The following is a 21,731-nucleotide window of genomic DNA, read 5'->3' as shown; positions in this document are numbered from 1 at the left end:
TGTAGGCCCAGATCGACTCGTCCTAGATTTCAGACATTTTAATACGTCCAAGAAGTTGACTATTTCCTCAAAAAACAAAAAAGAAGTTGACTAAAACTTAATAAATTATTATTTGTCTGTTGATCTGCAAGGAAGCTATCAGTTTTATACAATCTAATTCACACTTGTAGAATTATTTCTTTGGCCTTTCTTTAACAAGCCATTATTACTGCTTCACTTTCTTTCATAGAGACGTCTTAGACTTATCCTTTCACATTCTGAATTACCAGCAAGTACTCAAAGGCATCTTCACATATTCAGCTTAGCATCATGGTGTTTAGGCTGGATTATTGAACCTTTTTATTGCATGTTTGATTTGCTGCTGTTGTAGCTTTGCATTCACCAGATTTATAAAGAGAATAAAGTAGTCTGTAATGAGAGAGAGAATCACAAGGAGTTGAGAATAACTAGTTCATCTAACAAAAGAACAACTAAAGCAGTTCCAGAAGAAAAGCATATTGTGTTTTTAGGTGTTACAATTTTCTCCTTCCAGGCCAGATACTAACCTCTTATATATATAGTTACCAAGAGCTTTAGTCAGTTAAATTCAGAAGATAAAACCCAAGAAGGAAAGTTATAAACTCAGAAGATATATTTCATTAGTAGCATTTATACATGTCTCAGTGGACAAAAGTACATTAATTTTCAGTGTCTGAAACAAATGACTCAGGCACGAGAGATTCATCTGCCAGATGATAAGAAAACTTTAGCATTTTGACAGTTTCATACTTGATAATCTACAGGAAATCCTATTCTTCAACTTCTTCGAGCAGAAGAGATTTCAAAGAATGTAAGGTTACTTGTTAACTATCATGCGATGAAAAAGTTTTTAACACTTAAAATGACCTTCTGAGGGTGACCCAGCTATCTGAAATCAACAACTCCAACAATGTCTTCAGACAGTGTCACTCAGGTTTTATGGAGCACTATCTATTTAATTTTACGATGGCTTTGAAGAAACTTCCTCTTCTCTCTCTCTCATATATGGGAGACTAAAAGATAAATCGGTAAAGCCGAATTCGCTACTTCTGAATAATTCGCTATCTGCCTTTTGCTTGTAAGCTTCATGGAGTTGCAAGACATACTCCAGGTGCCATAGAACCTCACCCATTGTAGGCCTGTTCTTCCCCTCATCGGCAAGACACTTCTCAGCAATTTCCCCAAACTTCTTCAAAGACTCCATCGAATAATCCCCTTCCAGCTGCGGGTCGATAACTGCTTCAATCGACCGCTGACGTTGCCACCGGAGCGCCCATTCAGCTAAGTTAATTTGATCCTTTGGCAAGCTTGGATTTATCACAGGCCTGGCACAGATGACTTCAAACAGCACCACTCCAAAAGAGTAGACATCTGATTTTTGAGTAAGCTGTTGTCTGCGAAAATATTCAGGATCAAGGTATCCAAAGCTTCCTTTTACTGCAGTACTAACATGGGTATGATCCAACGCAGGTCCGGCTCTCGACAGTCCAAAGTCTGACATTTTGGCAACAAAATTCTCATCCAACAGAATGTTGGTTGTCTTAACATCCCTGTGGATTATACCTCTGTCTGCTCCAGTGTGAAGATAGTGAAGTCCCCGAGCTGCCCCAATGCATGCATCCAACCGCTGCTTCCATGTAAGAGTCGGGAAACCACTTCCATAGAGATGGCTTCTTAATGTCCCATTTGCCATGAACTCATAGACCAGAATCATCTCCCTTTGCTCATCGCAGTACCCAATCAAGGAAACAAGGTGTCGATGCCGAAGCTTTGAAAGCATCTCAATTTCTGTCTCAAATTCTTTTAGGCCCTGTCCAGATAGAGGATGTGCCCGCTTAATTGCCACTAGGTTCCCCTCGTCAATTTCACCCTTGTAGACCTTACCAAACCCTCCAGTTCCCATAACCAGAGAATCATCAAAGTTCCTTGTGGCAGCTCTGATCTCCGCCAAAGTGAACATCCTGCCTATTCTTAAAATAGCTGTTGTTCCAGTATTTATCAGAGGAGATTTCGATGCTCGAGCATCAGAGGTGCTTGCCATGGTCTCATGAAGAAAAAGTGGATGCCAACCGGGAGGGCTCTCTTTCACAGTAGCTGCTCTCTTTCCTCGAATACAATGACATGACAGAAAAGAGACAACCGTGACAGTGATTATGAAAGCAACACCAAGACCAACTGCTTCAGATATAGTTTTGCTGTTTGGCTTCTTAGCAGAAATTTTTCCATCACCAGTGTTAATCCTTTCCGATATGTAAGCGAGGTTCCCATTCCTGCTGAGCTTGAAAATCTCCAAACCGTTTAGAAGTGCATCAGTACCTGAAGCACTGGTCAAAGAATCAGGACCTAACTGAAGCCAAAGAGAGTCTATCTGCTGGGAAACAGCATCAACATAGTCATCATGGTAGGCTTTGTTCATCCCCCCAGCCCTCACAAACACATCATAGTTTTCAGCAGCCGTTTTGTTGTTGATATAGATTTTAAAAATTCTCTGGTTCGGTTGATCATAACGCAGCTCACAGAAGTGTAAACGGACCAAGTAGTCAAAGTTGGGGTCAACAGGAAATTTCCATGATACATTGAACCTCTTCTCCACAACTTCATTATTGCTCATAATCCTTGCAGTCTCATAAACCATAATAGGCGCAATTGAAGAGTCATTGCTAGATATATAACTTACATTTGAACTATTATATATCGTGGTTGCAGCATTCACAGAGAACATGAATCTCTCATCTGAATCCCAAGGCCTCCACAGATCTTGGTCTTCATTGGATTTAACTCCTGGCCCTCCAACATTTAAGCGATACATGGTCTCAATTCCTCGGTCAGTCAAACTCAAAGGGATTTTCAGACCATTGCTGGCTACTTTGTTTATAGTTTCATTGAAGAAATTATCAGGAGCTTGAATGACCTCGAGTGCATTCACAAAAGCAAATGATCCAGAGATGGGAATAAACTCAATCCGAAGCTCATTAAGATTGACACTGAGAAAATACTCTTTCACAATGGAGGTGATGACCGAATTACTGCTGAGACTCTTCCGAGAGATCTCCTTGGAGACATTGAACTTGGAAACCAACTTCAGCTCATTTGCCATCACATCAAATGCCGACTCATTTGCATTGTATGCTGCAAACTCAAAGGGATAGAAATGAAGTCTAATGCAGTAATTTCCAGAAAGAACACTGAAGTTGTAGTGTGAAGCTGTGTTAAAAATGCGGGCACTTCTATATAAAGATCCAAAGACTGCCTCTCCATTGACTGGGGCAGCAGATGCAACAATTCCAGGAGAATTTAAGGTAAAATTATCACTGGAAGCCTCATCCCCAACCCATTTCCTACCATCAGCATCACTGTTAATATGAGATCCACAATTGATCAGAAATGTATTCCCATGAATTTGTGCAACTCGCGAAAGTATAATTACAAGACCCAAGAGAAACAGGTCTAGTATCTTCATATCCCAAATCTGATCCACAGTTTACTTGTGTCAATCTTGGAGATGGACACCTTAAAGACTTCTGAAATCTTGATAGGATGCACTCTAAAAGAATTCCATCAAACTAGAAGAGCAAGAATTCAACTTTTCAAGACCTCTAAGATTCAAACTTTGCAGACATACATAGCAGAACCCTCAAGGAATTACAGGGAAGCAAGAGATTTTTTTTTTTTTTGAAAAAAAAAAGAGCATTACCACATTGTGATCAACCACTTCTATCTATTTCAGTTCCAACCCAGATAGCAAAACCTGGAAGAAAGAAGGAAGAGGAAAAAAAAATGAATAAGTTACAAGCGACAAGAGGGATCTAAATGCACAAGTGAAGCAAGATCTAGAGCATAAAGACCATCAAACAACAACCTTCAAGAAGACCCAGCTTTAGGAATGTAGACAGAATACTGCCATTAGATCCAAATGGGTTCCTTTCCCTTCTTCGGTTACTCAAAGTTGACAAAAGGGGATTAAATGCCAAGCACTAACGGTCACAAATCAGATAACAACTCTCCAAAAGCAGCTCCTTTTGATGCCGCAATCTCAAGGCTTGGATCTCACCAATGGAATCCCCTACAAGAACCAAAGAAGGGTTGAAGAAAGGAGAGATCTTTGCTTCAAAGGTTGGGTTTTTTCTCTCCCCACTGTCAAATGAGCCAGTAAAGATGAGAACCCAACAAAAATTATGGGCCACAACTTGGCAATTTCTCCAGATGGGGTTCTCCCTTTAGCACATGAGAGAGACAAAGAGCTCAGTTGGAAAAGGATGCTTAACTGCCTGTTCTCTCCAAAGTGCAAAATTTTAGCCAGTGGAGTACCAAGAAAAGGAATTGCTCTCTCTTCTTTTCCTTTTCATATTACCCCCCTATGCTTAGTCTTATCCCCTCAAAAGGAAGAAGATCCCCATAAAAGATTAAAATGTAAGTAGATATATGCAAAAAAGACCAAGAAAAATAAGAAGTAAATACTGTAGCAAGCACTTGCCTCTCTATTCCTCTGTTCTTCCTCTTCTTCTTCTTCTTTTTCTTTTTCTTTTTATATCTGTGATTCTGTCTGTGTGGAAGGTGTTTCAACTTTCTTGACAGATTACTATTATTTTTTTCTTGCATTAACTTTCAGATTAGGGAGTTTAATGATTTGATATTAGCAAGGAGAATCCATTTTCAAAAGGGGGTGGAGGCACATAATGTTGTCTGTGGGTGCATCAGCACTGCCATAATGGATGGTTGAGACACATGATCTCATTCATGGGCATACCACCACAGCCATTTGGAAGGAGGATGGGAAAGAGATAATATAAATAACAAATAAAGAAAGTGAGAGTAAAATAACATGAGAGAAAAGTAAAGGCAAAAGATTCTTTGGAATGCTTTGGAAATTTATTTAAAACATCTTATATTTTACCTTTAATGCTTCAGAAATATTCTAACATTAGTTTTTTTTAAGGAACAATTACTAACTACATATTATAGCAGTAAAATAACACTTAAAAGTAAGACAAGAACTAGTCTATCAAGATTAGAAAATTTTAGGTGTATTTTTTTAAAAAATTTTCCAAGAGTAAGATAAGATTCTCTGTTGGGCCTCTTACTGTTAGATTAAAGTTAATTAGGCTATTTTTAAGCATTAAATAAATTACAATATGAGTCAAATTATAAATGGATGTGAATGATAATATCAACAGTGTTTTGAATAAATTTTCCTATATCTATTGTACATCTAACACTTGGCTTGTAATGGATGATGGTGTTCTGCTTTGATGCATGCTAGATACTAAAGTTTATTGCTAGTTGCATCAAAGAGGAAGTGAATTGATGCCATGTGCTTCATACTGTCATTATTAAGTAAAATAATACTTTGTGAATAGATCCATTCTAAGTTAATTAAATTGCCAGCCACTTTAGATGCAGTCATATGACAAATACTATATTATAAAGGAACAATTTGATCATCTTATACTTCTTCAAGACAGAGAGAAATTATTTCTGGCCATATTTAACTCAAGAAGAGTTGATTTAAGAATTGATTGGTGTGAGATCCAATCTAGCCAACTTAAATCATTAAGCATGGAGCACAAATGGGATTAAGATTCCAGATGGGTCAGATTTGAATTGTTTTATAGATGGTTAAAATGATGAGATATGTCACATCTGAACATGATCAGAGGAGTTAAATATGAGAAGTTTGGGTAAGATGCAATAAGAATATATGATGGCATTGGCTAGTGACAAAAAATAATGTTACTTGATTCAGCTTGAATTCATGATGGCTGCCATTTATTTTCTTGCTCAATGCAGTTTGACAGGCATGATGATAACTTTATTTACACGTATATTGAAGCAAAAAAAATTTATTTCATACATATACATTGAAGATATGGTGTTGCAACCTGCAACTGCAGGAACTGTTCATCTGACATTCCTGAAACTGGTGATGGAATTTAAGATTTTAACTCCCATAAATCCAAGTATCAAATAATAATGACACCCAAAAACTCTAAAATGCATGTAGCTAAAATTGCTGATGTTAAGGTTAATCATACTATATATTTCTTAGTTAATTAAAGTTGAGAAGTCACAAATATTTCCCATATAAAGTGTTTGTGCTTTAAGAAAATTGGTCCTTTTGGCTTTTCTTTTGGGGGTAACTAAACTAGGCTTTTTTTTTTTACCGAAATGGCTTACACACCGACTTTAATATCAAAAAGAGTGTATTTCAATGTAACACTAAATAAAACGTTTACTTATTAAGCATTTTATCCGGCCAAAATCACAACACTAATCATATCAATTTTCTATTAAGTAAAATGCTGAACATTTTAGTAATTTACTTTAAAAATGAGAATATACATAAAATGTCAAAAAATTAAGCTTTAGTGCTATAGACACATTTTAGTGTAAATTTGATGTGAATCTATTTGAGTAAATAAAATATAAAAGAGAACGAATTTGATCAAAAACTCAGAAAAATATCCCTACTCTTGCCTTTCAAAAAAACTAAACTTGGCATTTTAGCAAAATAATAATAAATAAGAAAAAAAGTTAAATATATTTTACCCTCTGTATTTATGACCAAAATTATTTTACTCCCGTGTACTTTAACAAGTTCTAAGTCGGTCTTCATACTTATGACTAAAGTGAAACTGTTGATTTTTTCGTTAAACTTAACTAAATGATATTAAAATTATCAAAATGCTCTTATCGTGTTTATTAAAAATAAATAAAGAGATTTTAATCTAATATAGCAAAATTATGTAAATAGCAATCATACTTAATTAAATTTAATAGAAAAACTAACAGTTTTAATTTAATCATAAATATAGAGATTGATTTGAAACTTGTTAAAATCAAGAAGGTAAAATAATTTTGAATATAGGTATAAAGAGATAAAATATATTTAATTCAAAACAAATTATACTAAGAAAGATCCTGTGAATGGTCCATTTGGTGAGACAAGTCAACTTGCAAAAAAATATATCAGGAAGAGGTTTGAACCAATAAAACTGAAACACTGTTAATAAGCCAAAAAATTTATAAATGATTTAACCTCAGAACATTGTAGTAAAAGAAAATTCAGCACTGGGTGGAGAAAATTGAACAAGCTATCCTTTTTCCAAACCAATCAGCTATAATCAGTTAAGACTAAAGCAGAAGCATGACATGTCAATGAATTAATATGTCTGCCAAACTCTGGATTCATATCTCGTCATGCATGGTGACTGGAAATTACATTCAAAATATCATGCGGGAAATGAACTTTGTAACACTTTTTTTTCACAACATAAAAGAAAAGGAAATACAAATATAAGGCTCAGGCCAAATAAAATTCTTTTTCTCGGGTCGAGAGCAGACTGGGGTTCAATTTGAGTCCTGATCCAACCATCTCATCTGGTTTAATACAAGTTAGATCTTGCAGGCATGAACATAAAGCAATTCCAACTATAACGAAGTGCCAAAATTGCTAATTGAACATCACAAAAAAGCAAAGACACCAAACTGCTTGCTTTCATATGCATCAGCTTCTATTTTTTTTTCAAATGCAGCTGCAGAACCTATTGGACCTTTTAAGAATCAACTTTTACAGTTTTAGTAATCAAGCAATCCAAACGTTACGACTAGAATTCACATTCTGCATCAGTAGTCACAAACAGCAAAACCAATGACCACCATCAAATTGTTCTTTTGTAGACCTTCACCAATACTTCAAGCAAACCAACACTTATATAAAAAATATATGGATAGGGCATACTCAAACTTAACAGGAGATTTCTTAGAAACACCCAGTTTATGGGAGATTAACAGGAAAGGTTGCATGGAAAAGAGTAAGGTTGATGAAAGACTATGGATTGGTCATTGTAAAGTAACTGAGAGTACAAATTCAAGTAGGAGATAGTTAAACCGAAGATAACATTATGTACTTGGGTAAAAGAGAGGCCTGCTGCTATTCTAGAGAACCATCAGACTATCAGATTGAGCACCTTAAAAGTAAAATTTAGAGGAAGGAAATCCTATCTAGGCCTTGAGCTTGCCGTTGACACCACGTTTGGAGTACCAAATGCCACTCCTATCCCCATTCAACTGGTTTCTTTTAGCTACGACAGAACACTGGTCTGCCCTTCCACCACTAGAATTCATCTCTATTTGAGCCTTACGCCGCCTCATTCGGTTCTCCAGTCTAACACTTCTGAGGGCTTGGATCCTCTTCTCAATCTCCAGTGCCTGCGAGAAGTTCCAGATTCTCACAACACCCTCCTCACCACCACAGACAATCCTATCTGCACCAATGTCAACGGAGAAAAGATTGCACCCAAACCCATGCAGCATCCTCTGTGGAGGTTCTACTGCATCAGGATCAAGGTGCTTAACCCTTGAATATCGCTTCAATGAAGGATGCTGGTTTGGCAGTAGAAGTTTCCTTACATCGATCAGTGCAATTCTGCCATCACTGGAAGAGGAAACAAGCCACGGATACTCAAAAGCAAGACAATGAACAGGTCCAGTGTGTGGAATCCAAGTGACCGCTGGCTCAATGTCCTCGTATGCATGGCCCTCATTAACCACAAACATGTGAATTGCCCCATCTTCACCTCCAGTGAACAGCACATCTCCCAAGTATGTACGAGTCAAGGAATAAGCATTACCCACATGAGCATTGGAGATCACACTCACCGGTTCTCCGATATCAGTGTCCCATACATAGACGTCTCTCCCTGCTGTGCTAGCAACAGTAGAATCACGAGGTGAAAGAGCCCATACCCAGTCTCCATGCATCAACCTTCTCACGCACTTCATTCCAGCTCGGTCCCATACGCGAATGCTCATATCCCATGACCCACTGTAAATCCTTTTGGAGTCCAATGCAAGGCAAGTCACAGGGCCTTCATGCCCCCAAAGGCGGAATTCAGAATTTTGATTCACAGTGCTCCCACTAATGTCAAATAGGTGGGGATGTCCTTCACTAGCCCTCCAGCACTGGAGGAAAGCATCTGTTCCACCAGCTACCAAAAGCTCAGAGTCGGCTGTGATAGCTCGGATTGTGCAACCAAGCGAACGAGACACCGCAATTGACAACCCTTCTTCCATGTCCCACATTCGAACCACAGAGTCATACCCACCAGTGAATATAAGCTTTGCTGACTGCAGAAGGAACACCGCTCGAACAGCCTCAGTGTGACCATGGAGAACATCGATGTTAAACCTCCCCATGAATGATTTGATCCTGAACTCACGCTCCACAAAAAGTTCCTTCCAAGATCTCTGGTTTGAAGGACCCGAAATGGCTGACGCACTCGAGCCCAGCAGCTGAGGCAGGCCCCATCTCTGGCAGTAGAAATTCTTCCATCCCTGATGTTCCGATGCTAGGGTACGCAGGAGGGTGGAGACACAGGATACAATCCCGAGCTCCTTTGGATCAAGGCACTGGAGAATCTCGCAGACGAGAGCAGGAGGGAGATCGGTAAAGGACCGATTACTGGCGTTTAGACACGAATCATCAGTAGCAGTGTTGTTAGATTTCGAGCCACCCTTATTCAAAGGGAGCCCAGAAACAGGTTTCGGGATGATTGACCTAGTGTTGGTTTTTCTACTGGAATTAGACTTTCTCGTTTTCCAGATATTATTGGCTCTGGGATTGGTCAAAGCAAGTTCTTTCTTCCAGGGACTATGAATATAATTTTTGGCTGATGAGTCTCCTATCTCGTTGCATTCTAAGGCCATAAAAAAGACCAATCCCAGCACAGAATACTCGTTATAAATCTCTCCCCAACTGTGCAAAATTCACAATCCCCCCCCAAAAATCCTTATTTTATCAACAATATGTGGTAAAAATCCTGCCTTTTGATAAATAGATAAGAAAAGAAGCTCCAAGTCACAAATCTACCTTGCAAAGGAATGCAACCAACAGAACAGCTATAATCCGCCGGAACCCCAGCCTAGTTCGCACGAGATCCCCTCAAAAGCGATTCGTAAACCTAGAGAACGAGATGCTGACGAAACACTAAGCAGAGACGAAAACTAACAACTTGAAGGCGAATACCTCGAAATAGGAGACAGGAATCCCGACGAACGGTGAGTGGAATAAAACCCTAGAAATGAAATAGCTCAGACTTCGGGGATCTCTCAAAGGCAATCTAAGGCGGAGACCAAAAAAAAAATAGAATTAGGGCTCGTTCTTCCTTCTAATTCCGTTTTTTCTCTTATATAGTGCGTGGCCGCCGATCTACCGCCTATGCGCGTGAGAAATCGACGGCTGGATTTCACGGATTAATGATTGGTGTTAGGGGAGGGTTGGATTTCACCCAAAGATATATATATATATATATAATTTTATTTTGAAATACCAAAGCTACGGCCATTCTCTAGTATTTAATTTAATTTGGCAGCCAAATAGGTGGTAATTATTTCATGGAAGCTCATTAGCATCGACTATTAAATTAAGGATTATTAATCATCACAAAACTAAGAGGCCCCATATTTCATCACTTGTGATTTGTGCAAGGATTAATAAGCCAATCTCAAGCATTAAATTTTAATCTCTAACATTTAGCTTTTATCTCATTCGCAATCATATCTTGCGCGTAACTATTAATTCAGCATTTAGAATAAAAAAAATATAAAACTCCTCAATTTCAAAAGAAAATTTATTTAAAAACGATAGTTTAGCTATCTTGCATTGAAATTAATACATCAGCACCACAAATTGATTACATATCACAAATGTAAGTTTAGGAGGACTACAGAGGAAGGTAAAAATGTATTCTAAGACCTCTAAATATACCCCCAAAAGAGTAAAATAAACATTAGATATAGGTTAAAAGATCACCATAAACTATTTATTTTTTGTCTTGTATTTTTGTAAATAGAGTGCAGACAAAATATGCCAACTCAAACCAATCGCTATATGCCATTTTTCCAATTCACGGGCATTTCCGACAGGCTTATTAAATCCTCACATGCAAACCTTCATCACTATTTAATCTCTCTCTCTCTCTCTCTCTCTCTCTCTGCCTTTTTCTTCTTCCATTTCTCCTCCTCAGTGCAAGAGCAAAGGAAGCAGAGCTCGCAACCAGAGGTTAGTTTTCCAAATCCACCCCGAAAATTTTCGATTTCTTTTTTTTTTTTATAAAAAGTTTTGTACCTATTTGTAAAAGAGAAAAGTAGGTGTATTTGAAGGGATGGCGGCGTACCGGCGGCGAGATCTGGTCCGTCCAGAGCTTGGCGTGGCCCTCGCGATCTGCCTCCTTGCGATCTGCTCCGTCCGATCGGATCCCGTCGATCCCCGACCGTCGGATCACGGACTGGCCCACGCGAAGGACCCCGGGCCGGCCTCCCCGACCATGGCGGCCTTCTTCCGTGGCCGTCCGGAGGTGGCGCTCCCCGAGGCGCTCGACCTCGCCGAATCGGCCAGGAACGCGGCTGCGGAGGGGAACGAGACAACCCCGGTGAAGCGGCGGAGCTCGGCGGCGCTGCTAACGGCAGGCGTGGTATGCGGCGTCGTGGGCGTCGTGCTCATCGGCGCCGCCGCGCTGGGTTATGCGGTTCGCTCGAGGTTGGGAAGTAGGAAAGGTTCGGGGTTTAGTTTGGTTCGGTGGAGGGGTGGTTGACGCCCGAACCCTCCGATTTGGGCCAGCTTGACCGCAGTAGATTACTGTAGTCTATGTTTTGGAATCGTAAAGTTGAACTGCTATTATTGTAGCAAGGTATTCATCGTATGTTACTTTGGAAGTTAATTAAAATTACTTGCTTGTGTGATAGGCAAGTTAGATTACTAAGTTTTTTCTTTTTCTTTTTATCCATCATCAGGACCTCCAAGACAATGTACTAAAAAACTTCTTTCAAGGAAATAAATAGAACTCCAGCATATGCCTAAATAGATCACAACGAAATCAAATTCCACCGAGGAATTGAGAAGTAGTAAGACCTAAAATATAAGTATTCTAATTGTCACTTGTACACTTAAATCTCTAAATTTATTAGGATAAATAGTAAAATAAGAAGCCTGTTTCAAACTCGGACATTAAAATTAACAAGTTTCTCACACGGGGGGGGGCCAAGTCAGGATTATTGAGAAATATTGATAGAAAGGTTGAGTTAAAGGTGAACAACTTTAGTGCATATAAAGATACAGAAACAAAATTTCCGTGCATATATTGTATATGCTTCTTCTAAGTGGACAGTAAACCACAAACATAGATAACAAACTTGACAGGAAGCAAGTAAAAAGTTCTCAAAACACCCAGCTAACGAAATGAACCTATGATAGTGAAGATTCTTTTCATCATAACAAGAGAATCCTAGTTTAATCGAATAAGCTGAAGCCCATGTCATCATCAGATTCCTCAGCAGGCTCCTCTTTCTTCTCTTCTTCCTTGGCTGCTGCAGCCGGAGCAGCAGCTGCGGCATCGACAGAAGCAACTGGTGCGGCAACAGCAAACTTGCTTGGATCCTACATTATGGCCAGGACAGTGTAAGAAGTCAAAGACATACTAGCAAACTGCAATCAACTTACTAACAGCAGTATGGTGGATTAACAGCGCATAAAGCACCATACCTTCAAGAACTCCTTGACCTTCTCTGCCTGAGGGAAGGAATATTCAGTGGCAATAGCAACTGCCAAAACATTCTTGTAGGCATTAATGAACATATGGGGTGCAGCTGCAAGGGTCGGATATGACAAAGCCAATGCCAATGAAGTAACCATTGAGACACCAGTAGAGAATTTCTCGATTAAATCATCTTCGGTAAGGTCCAGCACCTCAGGGCTGAAGACCGACCCGTTGTCGTACACGGATTGAATGACGAGGCCATAAGAGAATGGCCTAATACCAAGCTTGGCAAGGAGAGCAGCCTCAGATGAGCCCACTTTCTCACCTTTCTTGATCAGCTCAACAGGGGTGATGATCTCGACAGTACCCTTGTTAATCTTGGTGGGAATGTTCAGCACCTGGATTTAATGGTCAATGAGAACAAAAGGACAAGTCAGACATACATCTTCCTGGTGTTAATTGAAACATGCGGGCTTCAACTAACCTGGAAAAAGGACGTTTGAGAGGGGTCTAACCCTGTATTGCCAGGAGGAACAACAACATCAATTGGGGCAACAAGTCCTACACGAGCAGGAGCTCCAACCTATTTTGCCAGAGGAAAAACATCAATGTCACAAAAGATACTAAAAGTAGTGTTCTACAATGTCACTACTTGACAAAATATAACTACGATGTCATGTCATACAAAAACAAACCTAATCCGATTGAATTTCTGACAGACCAGCAAATTATAAATTCAAATTATTAGACAAATGTCACCACATTATCAACAGGATTCACCAACATAGGCACAAAAAAGTGGTTCCAAGAGAAATGACATGTAACTTAGTATGATAGCTCATCAGCTGGCAGTTTTCACTTTTCACCTTACAAAACATTGGCAATAAGAAAACAAATAGAACTCCCACATCAAGGACCAAGGTGCAAATTGTTTATGCAACAACTTAGTATGTTAGCTCATCAGCTGGCTCACTTTTCACCTTACGAAATATTGGCAACAAGAAAAAGAACAAACAGAACTCCCACATCAAGGACCAAGGTGCAGATTGTTTATGAAACAATTTTCTGCTCCTTGATCCAATATAACTAGCTTCAATAAGAAAATTCCTGAATTTATCAGAAACAAAAAATAAATTGATGTGAGAAAAATATTCAAGATCATGCCTCAAAGAAAAAAACTTCAATTAGCTCACCACTAATCTACATGTGTTATAATTCTACATGAATAGATACACCGTTAAATCAAACATGTGATCAATTTTTCAGAAAAAGAATATCAATAAGTAGGAAGAAGTGCAGTATATCATCAACAGAGCTATTTGTCGTGTCTAAGATTTCTCTCTCTTCTAATTACTAGTGACTGCAAGATTTTGTGAATACATGATATACTCCCAGTTGGCAATGTCTAAAGGATTCACAAGTAAATACAAAACATGGAAAAATATATGAAGGGTCCTACAAGTCTTCTGTACACAAGGAATATTTATGAAAGAATACATTATCATATATTTCTTAGTTACAAACACGAAGTTCCTTTTAATACATATTAAAAAGGGATAATGGTAAAATGTAGTTCACATAGAATTTGCAAATCATAATAGCAGGTTCTTCATACATCCTTAAACAATTGGTCAGTGAATGAGAGCCAGAACATCCATTTTAATTAGCAATTGAGGAAATCAGAAACAAACCTTGTACTTGCCAACCTCCTCGCTGACCTCCTTTAAATCTCCCTTGGTGAAAATCAATCCAACATTTCCCTGGAATTACCAAATAAACAAAAGATGAGAAAATAAGCTTCATTTCGTTGCTACCTACATAGAGAGAGAGCCTCAAATGGCAATAAATGCAGCAATGTTTCCCACTTATCTCAACAGACCAAACACAAAGCCAAAACACTGAAGCAGTAGAGGATAAAATTACAAGAGACCAACCAAGTAAATATAAACTAATCCCCAGATATTAACAAATATAAGTCATGCATAAACAACATCAGCAAAATGAAATAGCATTAACTCACCAAATTTAAAAACTGAGCAAAAAAACTAACAAGATGCAGCAAAAATACCGCACATTTAAACCATCTCAGAGAAGAAGAAAATGAGCAAAAAGCAGAAATCATACGAGTTGCGAGGATGCCGAATTCAAACAAAAAAGAATTTCAACCTTCCCTCACTAATCTCAGAGACCAAGCGCCCAATGACCGCAAAATAGAAACTAAACAAGAGAGAGAGAGAGAGAGGCGGAATTCCCATACCACAAGCAATGGGAGGAGGTTGAGGTAGTCCTTGTTCCCGGTCTTCTCGGCGTGAATCTTGATGCACCGGCGGATGAGGGTGTTCTTCCCCATGAGGACGATGGATTCACCACGGAGACCCCTCCGGATGTTCTGGAGCTGGTTCGACCCCACGTTGTCGGCGGCGGCGATCAGCACTTGGCTGTATTCGTCGAGAAGCTGGCATAGCTTCTTGTCGTACTGCACCTTCTTCTCCGCCTTCGATAGTTTCACCGTCATGACTGCGATCTACTGAGACAGAGAGAGCGAGAAAACCCTAGAAATCGAGGAAGTGAGAGTAAAACGGCGACTCGCGAACGAGAGACTGTAACCCTAAACCCTCTTGTTGGCTTTTTATACCTAACGGATTGCTCCGGAACGGTCACACGTAACGGGCCAGGGCTAGGGCTAGGGCCTAAGGGTATGCACGTAATAATAGACCCGAGCTTGATCGAGCGGTGAAACTTCGCTTTAAATCTAGTTTCGATCCGACGATGGTAATCATGATGATTTGCTCCTTTAATTTTTATTTCGAGCTGCGTCATCGAAGCTATCAGATGCGTGGGATTAGGCGATAGCATTTCATTAATATCCAGAAATTATACGAGAAAAGCTGAGAATAGAGAGGCTCCTTTTGACACAAGGCCCAACGTTTTTAGCCTATTTAGACAGCACTGTATAAGTGAAGGACATGGTATTATTAAAATAATTGAGAATAAAATGAGATTTAAATAGCTTTCGAGGAGCAAAGAGAATCGAGTCAGTCTATTGATTCAACAGTCCAAGACGTGGTCATGCAGCATGGACTATATATTTCACAAAAGACACCAAGCGGGAGGTGAATGTGGCAATGGTAAGAAGAGAAACTGATGGATACGAACACGGATTATAAGACATGATAGAAAACAAGGTGAGAGAAGCAGTGATCATGGCCTTTTGCGCCGCCCACGACAATGGCATCCTTGGGCATGGCAAAATGAGGAGCAGGAGGAGGGTAAATGAGTTAAATTAAAAGAGAAGATTACTGAGGATGAGCAAATCATCCCAACTTATGATCTCTAATTCAGCAACCTGTCACTCCCAAGCAAAATCCTTCTTTCTCTACTTTTTCAAGGCTTACTCATACATGCATTTAGCGTTCAATTACCATAAAAAGAGACTCAGAAATAAAAACAAATAAAAGGAAGGATCCTGAGATTAGTTTATACAAACAGAAAAATGAGCCATTTCTCTTATCAACATCGCATTCTCACCTTCATTTGTATAGACAAATCGTGGGTCCACACTCCACAATAGTGTCAATTCTATTGAGATCTCTACACAATCAAAATGGAACATTAAATATGATTAAAAAGTGAAAACATAACAAGGCTGAGGCTTCTGGATAGATGAACACTCCTGGCCTTTCGCATCGATAAATAACTTGTACTCCTAGATGCAGATTTAAGTTATCAAATCCTCCCTTGCTGATTCGCTCGGACGGCTGCACTCACGTTATGTAAAAGTAGATGGAGGCATTTACGAGTTCCAGGATCATCCTGAAAAATTATTTGTATGAGAAGTAAGCACCAGGACAAACATAATTTGCAGTAATCATCAACGTATCATCATATTAAGGGACACAACAAGGTAAAGGCCAACATGCTCACTGGGCAGCACCTCCAGAATTGGTTAATTACAATGAATAAATTTGAACTAAGAGAAGTCAACAGACAATAGATCTGATTAGGCAACACACATCATGAAGGTAATGCAAAGAGAAATGTGAACGGTTTAAGGAAAATCTTACTGGCTAGAAACAATAACATAGTTATAAAAAATGTTGTAATTTAATGGAATTTCGATCCTTAAAATTTACAATCAAGACTAGTATACTGATGTTTAATACCAAATCTTTGGGCACTCCCCAAGAGGCCAAACTGTTGGCATAATACAGTACCAGGGTTTGTATCATCTATTGAGCACATGCAATTCAATCACCACAATGCACCAGTACATGTCAAATCCCCATGTACCCATTTTACAGCAATATTGACATCTCTAACTTTACTAGGAAATTGCAACTTTGTAATCTTTCCCTCCCACCATGCACTTGACAAGTGGAACAACAATGACAAGTTTATGCAGAAGGAGAAGCAACTCTGTAAAATACCCCATGACTAAAAAATGAAAAATTGTGTTCCTTCGATTTTAATGAGAATGTATCATGTAAAACCATTCAAGAAGTAGCACTTACACGGAGGCGCTCATCAATAGTTCCATCTTTTAACATATCTGGAAGGTAGTTATTCAGAATAATAGATGCCCTGCAAACAGAGCATAGGCCGAGGGTAAACAACATGCTACAAAAAAATGCTAACACAAAATGAGAACGACTATTGCGTTCAGCTTTTGCGTTCAAGGAAGCATGGAGAAAGAATGAAACCCATTACTTTAAGTAAATGAAAAACTGTATTAGTGAAATACATAGCAAAGCACGTGGTAGAAAACCTTGGATGCTCTGAAAGTCTAAGATAACAACGGATTATATGCTTCAGCAGCCTAGTAGAGGGTTGTTCGGCAAGAGGCGTGACCATAGAAGAAAGTATTTGACACACAGCGACAAAGCGTTGTGCCGTGGTGCAAATATATTGAAGCCCAAGATCATCTAGTAGTAATTTTTGAACAATAAAAGTTGACACCTATATGATAGAACAGATCAGAAATAATTTTAGAAAAAATAATTTTTACATTTGAAGTAAAAGATTAAGGCAAGATTCAATAATGAATAAGAAATCTACAGTAAAAGTGTACAACATTAGTGCACATAGCTAGTGCTCTAACAAAAAAAAATATAAGGTAGTAAGAACTAGGAAGCTTCACCAACTTATATACCTAACAGAAAATAACAGATTTTTGAACTCATGGAAAGACAAACAAATAGCGCCTTGAGAGAAACACTTGAAATTATTGCTAACTGAAGATCCAAAATGGAAAGTTGAAAATTATGAAAACAACATACTCTCATCCATTTTCTCCAAAAGAATCTCAGACAAGGTTTAGTTAGTAATTGATGGTGACAGAAGGAAAAGTTGCAATCTGCATATACAATTGTATCTCTAGTTTAAAACATACGGTTCTGGATAGAGGTTATTGGTCTATGATAGTTCTTGCATGTTACAATAAGCAAAAGGTCCTACCTTGATTTTTCAAGCCCATACAGAAATTTGTAGACTTTCTCCTTTTGGTATACAAGTCGTTGTACATGCAACCTGCCAACCTTCAACAAATGTAAATGAGGTGGTTTACTTTAATTTCTTTCATGTCAATTAACTAACCCCATCTAGATTCACATCCCTTATCCTTCATTAATCTTTTTTATATCCAATTTATTAAAACTGAATATATTGTAATATTTCCTTGACAAAAATTATAAATTTATAATCTGTCAATCTACCTGACACAATCTTTTAAACAAACTGTAACAGAATAGATAAAATTGTACATTCAAAAATGACACACAAGTAAATAAAACATAGTAAAGTTTCCATATCCTATGTAAATCAAACAGTTAACAATTTTGCAAGATGATCCTTGTTATAAAACAAACATATTAGCCACATAAAGTTCAATCACTTACTGTTTTTGAAAGTTCACTCCCAATCTCCATACTGTGTAGGCACAAGGGAACCACTTGAGTTTGAAGAAGAAAACGAACAACCTCACTATCATCAAGCTGCAAAATGAACAAGGTTACAACTCTTTCATGAACATTAAAATGAATTGACACTTCATTACTGTATCTGATTCTACAATGTGATATCCACTAATATACTAAGGGATATGCATGCTCCAAAGTACCTTCACAAGAGCGCCAATAACTCCTAAGGTGGTTAATCTTAAATACTCAAATGGCCTTGCTTTACTTGTCGTAAGTAAAAATGGATAGAAATATAAAAGTATACTAGCTGCAAAAGGAAACAGACAAAAAGTTATGAGAATACCAACAATATTGCTGCACAACATAATTAAGCACAGTAGCACACAACATGAAAAACTGCATAACCTGTAAATGGCATAATTTGTATGATAGGCACCTACAGCAGTTTAGTGCAAATATTCCAAGGACCAGCAGAACATTAAACTTAAGAATTTGAATGAGCTGATTCTTATGCTATGACATGTCAGAAGAGAATATATTGTGACTAACAAATAAGTTGCTTTCAGTTTTTTATCCTACTGAAATGGTATTTAGAGCCAAGTAGACAAAAGAAGTGAAGAACTTCCACATATGAAACATAATTAAATTTTTACGAAGGTACTTGGAGAATGTAAGTTAAAGATAATATAAACCTCAATGATGACAATATAGTAAAGGAGGACCGTATAGTTACCTGAAATACATGAATCACTAAGAATTGTGAACTTCGTAAATACATCCACGACACGATAGAACACGATGAACTTGAGATACATGTAGCAGTTAAAAGCATAATTCACAAAACATGTGAAGAATCTAAGAAGCACAACACAAAATAAGGAGAACCAAATTCTAAAAAGCCTTTCCCACAATTATTTTTAAGTTTAAAAGGGATGTAAGAACAGGAGAAGGAACATATTCAGAAGATGCCCTGGATTCCCCAAACAAATAAAACAGTGCAATTATAGATATCCAAAATGCACAAAGTGATACTTACGTTTGCAAAGTATAAATCCAGTTTGCAAAGTATAAATCCAGTTTAATATTTTAACATACCATTAAGGAAAGAAGTTTTTGTGCGAGGGTCAGAGGCAACACACTGCAAAAAGGAAAAACAAACCCAAACAAGGAGAATCAACAATTGTGGAATTTCCTAATTAACAATGGTGTCTGTATCCATCTCTTCAAGGCAATATTAACAAACAAATATCATGCAAATCACCAATCATGTCACACTCAGAGATTACGCTGACTAAAGAATTACAATCATATAATATTATAGATGCCAAATATATATGTACATCCAATGATCTGTTCAAAGAACTTCAAATACTAATAAAGAAAAAGTTGTGAAAATCACTAAATTAAGTAGCACTAAAAATTAATTAGGCTGAAGTATCAAACAAATGAAAATTTGATATTCATACACACAAGCATGTAAAGATTAGTTTACAACCTAACTTTACCCTGGACCAATTTATGCCCAGTAATTACTAAAATAGGCAGAAAGAAAAAAAACCATGTGTAATTCAGAACTTCATGACTGAACCAAAAGCTTTGGCATTATGACTTCCTCCAAGATCTATTGACCAATGGACATGAGTTGAAAACTCGGTCAGGTCCAGTCTACAGTGTGCCACCGGTAATCTATTAAAAACTGTAATTTTCTGGCTCGATCTGGTCAATTTCTTTTCATAATTGGGGGGGGGGGGGGGGGAATTAAACAATATTTGGTATTTGGATCTCAATCTGTGCCAGATGGAAGTTGAATTTAGAAACATTTAACCTTGTAAAGGATTTGAGATTGGACTAAGTGGGCACCTCTCGACCTACAAGATACAGTAATATTTGGTGGGATGTCAGAAGATTAACTCCACAGTCCTCAAATGAGCAACAAGGTAAAAAGTAAAATCTTACCTCAGTAAAAAGACAGAACAGTTCTGCTACAATATAATTTCTACTGCTAGCTCTTCTATACATGAAATGCTTCTTTTACTTAGATTTTACATGCCCATTGAATGATTGAAAGATGTGTAACAACAGATAATCAATTGGAGAAGTTAAAATTAGCCTATTAGGCCAAAAGGAAAGCTACAATTAGTATCTAATAATTTTGACAAAGAGAAACAACATGTCAAGAAGAGTAGTTAATGTACTAAGGATAGCAAGGGAACTTCTTCTGGGAAAAGATCACTAGGCCATGCTGATAAAGCCAAGAAAGTGAGGGTAGTCCGAAACACAGAACAGAGATACAGCAATAAACTGTTAAAAGGATTCATTCAACAGAACCATAGCAGCTCATTTTCAGAGATGCAAATTTAATGCATAAAATTAACCATCATGGACCCATAACCTGAAAAAGAGCAAGTGCATTGCAAACTCGATTTGAATCACTGGCAGACAGAATCGGTGGGTAGAGATAACGATATATTGATATTATCTCCTGCAAAGACCAAATTGTGAGGGATTTGATAACAACATAGAAGATAAAGTGATAAAGATAATCATATAGGTTTGCTGACCTGGAGGAGTACTGTAATAGTGCAAGAAGAATTCCATAGTAGCAAAGCTAAATCTTCAAATCTCTCCCTTTTCTGCAAGGAGTATTAATTAAGTTTTCTTGTTCTGAAATAAAAGATGCCAAGATAAGTCGGAAGAAATAGAGCCCTACTGTCACCATCTGGCAAAACATAAACCAAGTTATAATTCTGTTCCAAAAATTATATATATAAAAAGATTGTAACTTTCCGACGATGGCATCGAGAAGATCAAACAAGAACAAGGAAAACCAAACACCACTCTCGTACATAACAAAAGCCTATCACTAGGAGAATATCAAGGAGACCAAACCTTGGAGAGGGAAATAAGCGCGTCCTCCCTGAGATTGGGGTCGCGTAAATCGAGAATGAGTTGCTCCGCCGAGGGATTCTTCGGGTTGTTCGCCTCCGCCGAGGGAGGAGCGGAGAGTGGGGTGGTGTTCGCCATTCGTATCGGATCCAAAAGGTGGTGAAGGTGCGGTTCTCGTTGTTCTCCGACGTGTGGGTATTTGATGGAGAGGGAGGGGGGAAGGCTAGGGGAGATGCGAGGGCGAAGAAGATTAGCTACGCGGCGGTTCGTCCTCTTTCGTCGTGTTAATATATAGAATTCGGTAGTGGGTTGGAAACGGATCGGTACGTGAAAGAAGTAGATTATATTTGAATTTTAGATTTGGTTTAAAAATTTAAAA

At 38.2% G+C, this 21,731-nt stretch overlaps 4 protein-coding genes across 10 annotated transcripts; all 4 read right to left on the bottom strand.

Moving 5' to 3' along the window:
- Positions 1-623: 623 nt before the first annotated feature.
- Positions 624-4,644, bottom strand: LOC140772682 (probable receptor-like protein kinase At1g30570). 4 transcript variants are annotated; one of them, XM_073114862.1, is made up of 3 exons: positions 4,493-4,644; positions 3,878-4,081; positions 624-3,766 (listed from the first exon to the last, which is right to left on the bottom strand). In XM_073114862.1, the coding sequence occupies exon 3, from the start codon at positions 3,476-3,478 to the stop codon at positions 980-982; it is 2,499 nt and encodes an 832-aa protein (XP_072970963.1). In that variant the 5' UTR covers positions 3,479-3,766; positions 3,878-4,081; positions 4,493-4,644; the 3' UTR covers positions 624-979. The 4 variants fall into 4 exon arrangements, with proteins under 4 accessions (XP_072970963.1, XP_072970964.1, XP_072970965.1 ...); XM_073114863.1 differs by lacking the exon at positions 4,493-4,644 and having other exon boundaries at positions 624-3,581; positions 3,713-3,766; positions 3,878-4,482; XM_073114864.1 differs by lacking the exon at positions 4,493-4,644 and having other exon boundaries at positions 624-3,371; positions 3,713-3,766; positions 3,878-4,482.
- Positions 4,645-7,259: 2,615 nt separating this feature from the next.
- On the bottom strand, positions 7,260-10,181 carry LOC140771946 (F-box/WD-40 repeat-containing protein At5g21040-like). Its single transcript, XM_073113796.1, has one exon. The coding sequence runs from the start codon at positions 9,721-9,723 to the stop codon at positions 8,020-8,022; it is 1,704 nt and encodes a 567-aa protein (XP_072969897.1). The 5' UTR covers positions 9,724-10,181; the 3' UTR covers positions 7,260-8,019.
- A 1,885-nt stretch (positions 10,182-12,066) lies between these two features.
- LOC140772184 (large ribosomal subunit protein uL10) lies at positions 12,067-15,161 on the bottom strand. The gene is made up of 5 exons (XM_073114113.1): positions 14,809-15,161; positions 14,243-14,311; positions 13,036-13,134; positions 12,557-12,949; positions 12,067-12,451 (listed from the first exon to the last, which is right to left on the bottom strand). The coding sequence occupies exons 1-5, from the start codon at positions 15,064-15,066 to the stop codon at positions 12,305-12,307; spliced, it is 966 nt and encodes a 321-aa protein (XP_072970214.1). The 5' UTR covers positions 15,067-15,161; the 3' UTR covers positions 12,067-12,304.
- Positions 15,162-15,996: 835 nt separating this feature from the next.
- On the bottom strand, positions 15,997-21,609 carry LOC140771637 (cell differentiation protein rcd1-like). 4 transcript variants are annotated; one of them, XM_073113205.1, is made up of 9 exons: positions 21,356-21,609; positions 21,028-21,099; positions 20,859-20,948; positions 19,562-19,604; positions 18,667-18,773; positions 18,446-18,541; positions 18,006-18,085; positions 17,063-17,132; positions 15,997-16,364 (listed from the first exon to the last, which is right to left on the bottom strand). In XM_073113205.1, exons 1-9 carry the CDS (start codon positions 21,488-21,490, stop codon positions 16,278-16,280), a joined length of 780 nt encoding a protein of 259 aa, XP_072969306.1. In that variant the 5' UTR covers positions 21,491-21,609; the 3' UTR covers positions 15,997-16,277. The 4 variants fall into 4 exon arrangements, with proteins under 4 accessions (XP_072969306.1, XP_072969305.1, XP_072969308.1 ...); XM_073113204.1 differs by lacking the exon at positions 18,006-18,085 and adding an exon at positions 17,317-17,507; XM_073113207.1 differs by lacking the exons at positions 15,997-16,364; positions 17,063-17,132 and adding an exon at positions 17,342-17,507.
- Between the last annotated feature and the right edge of the window lie 122 nt (positions 21,610-21,731).

Source organism: Typha angustifolia, chromosome 12 (genome assembly GCF_048772165.1).
Source record: "Typha angustifolia cultivar Huaian chromosome 12, ASM4877216v1, whole genome shotgun sequence".
Lineage (NCBI taxonomy): Eukaryota > Viridiplantae > Streptophyta > Magnoliopsida > Poales > Typhaceae > Typha > Typha angustifolia.
This window is presented reverse-complemented; position numbering and strand designations above follow the sequence as displayed.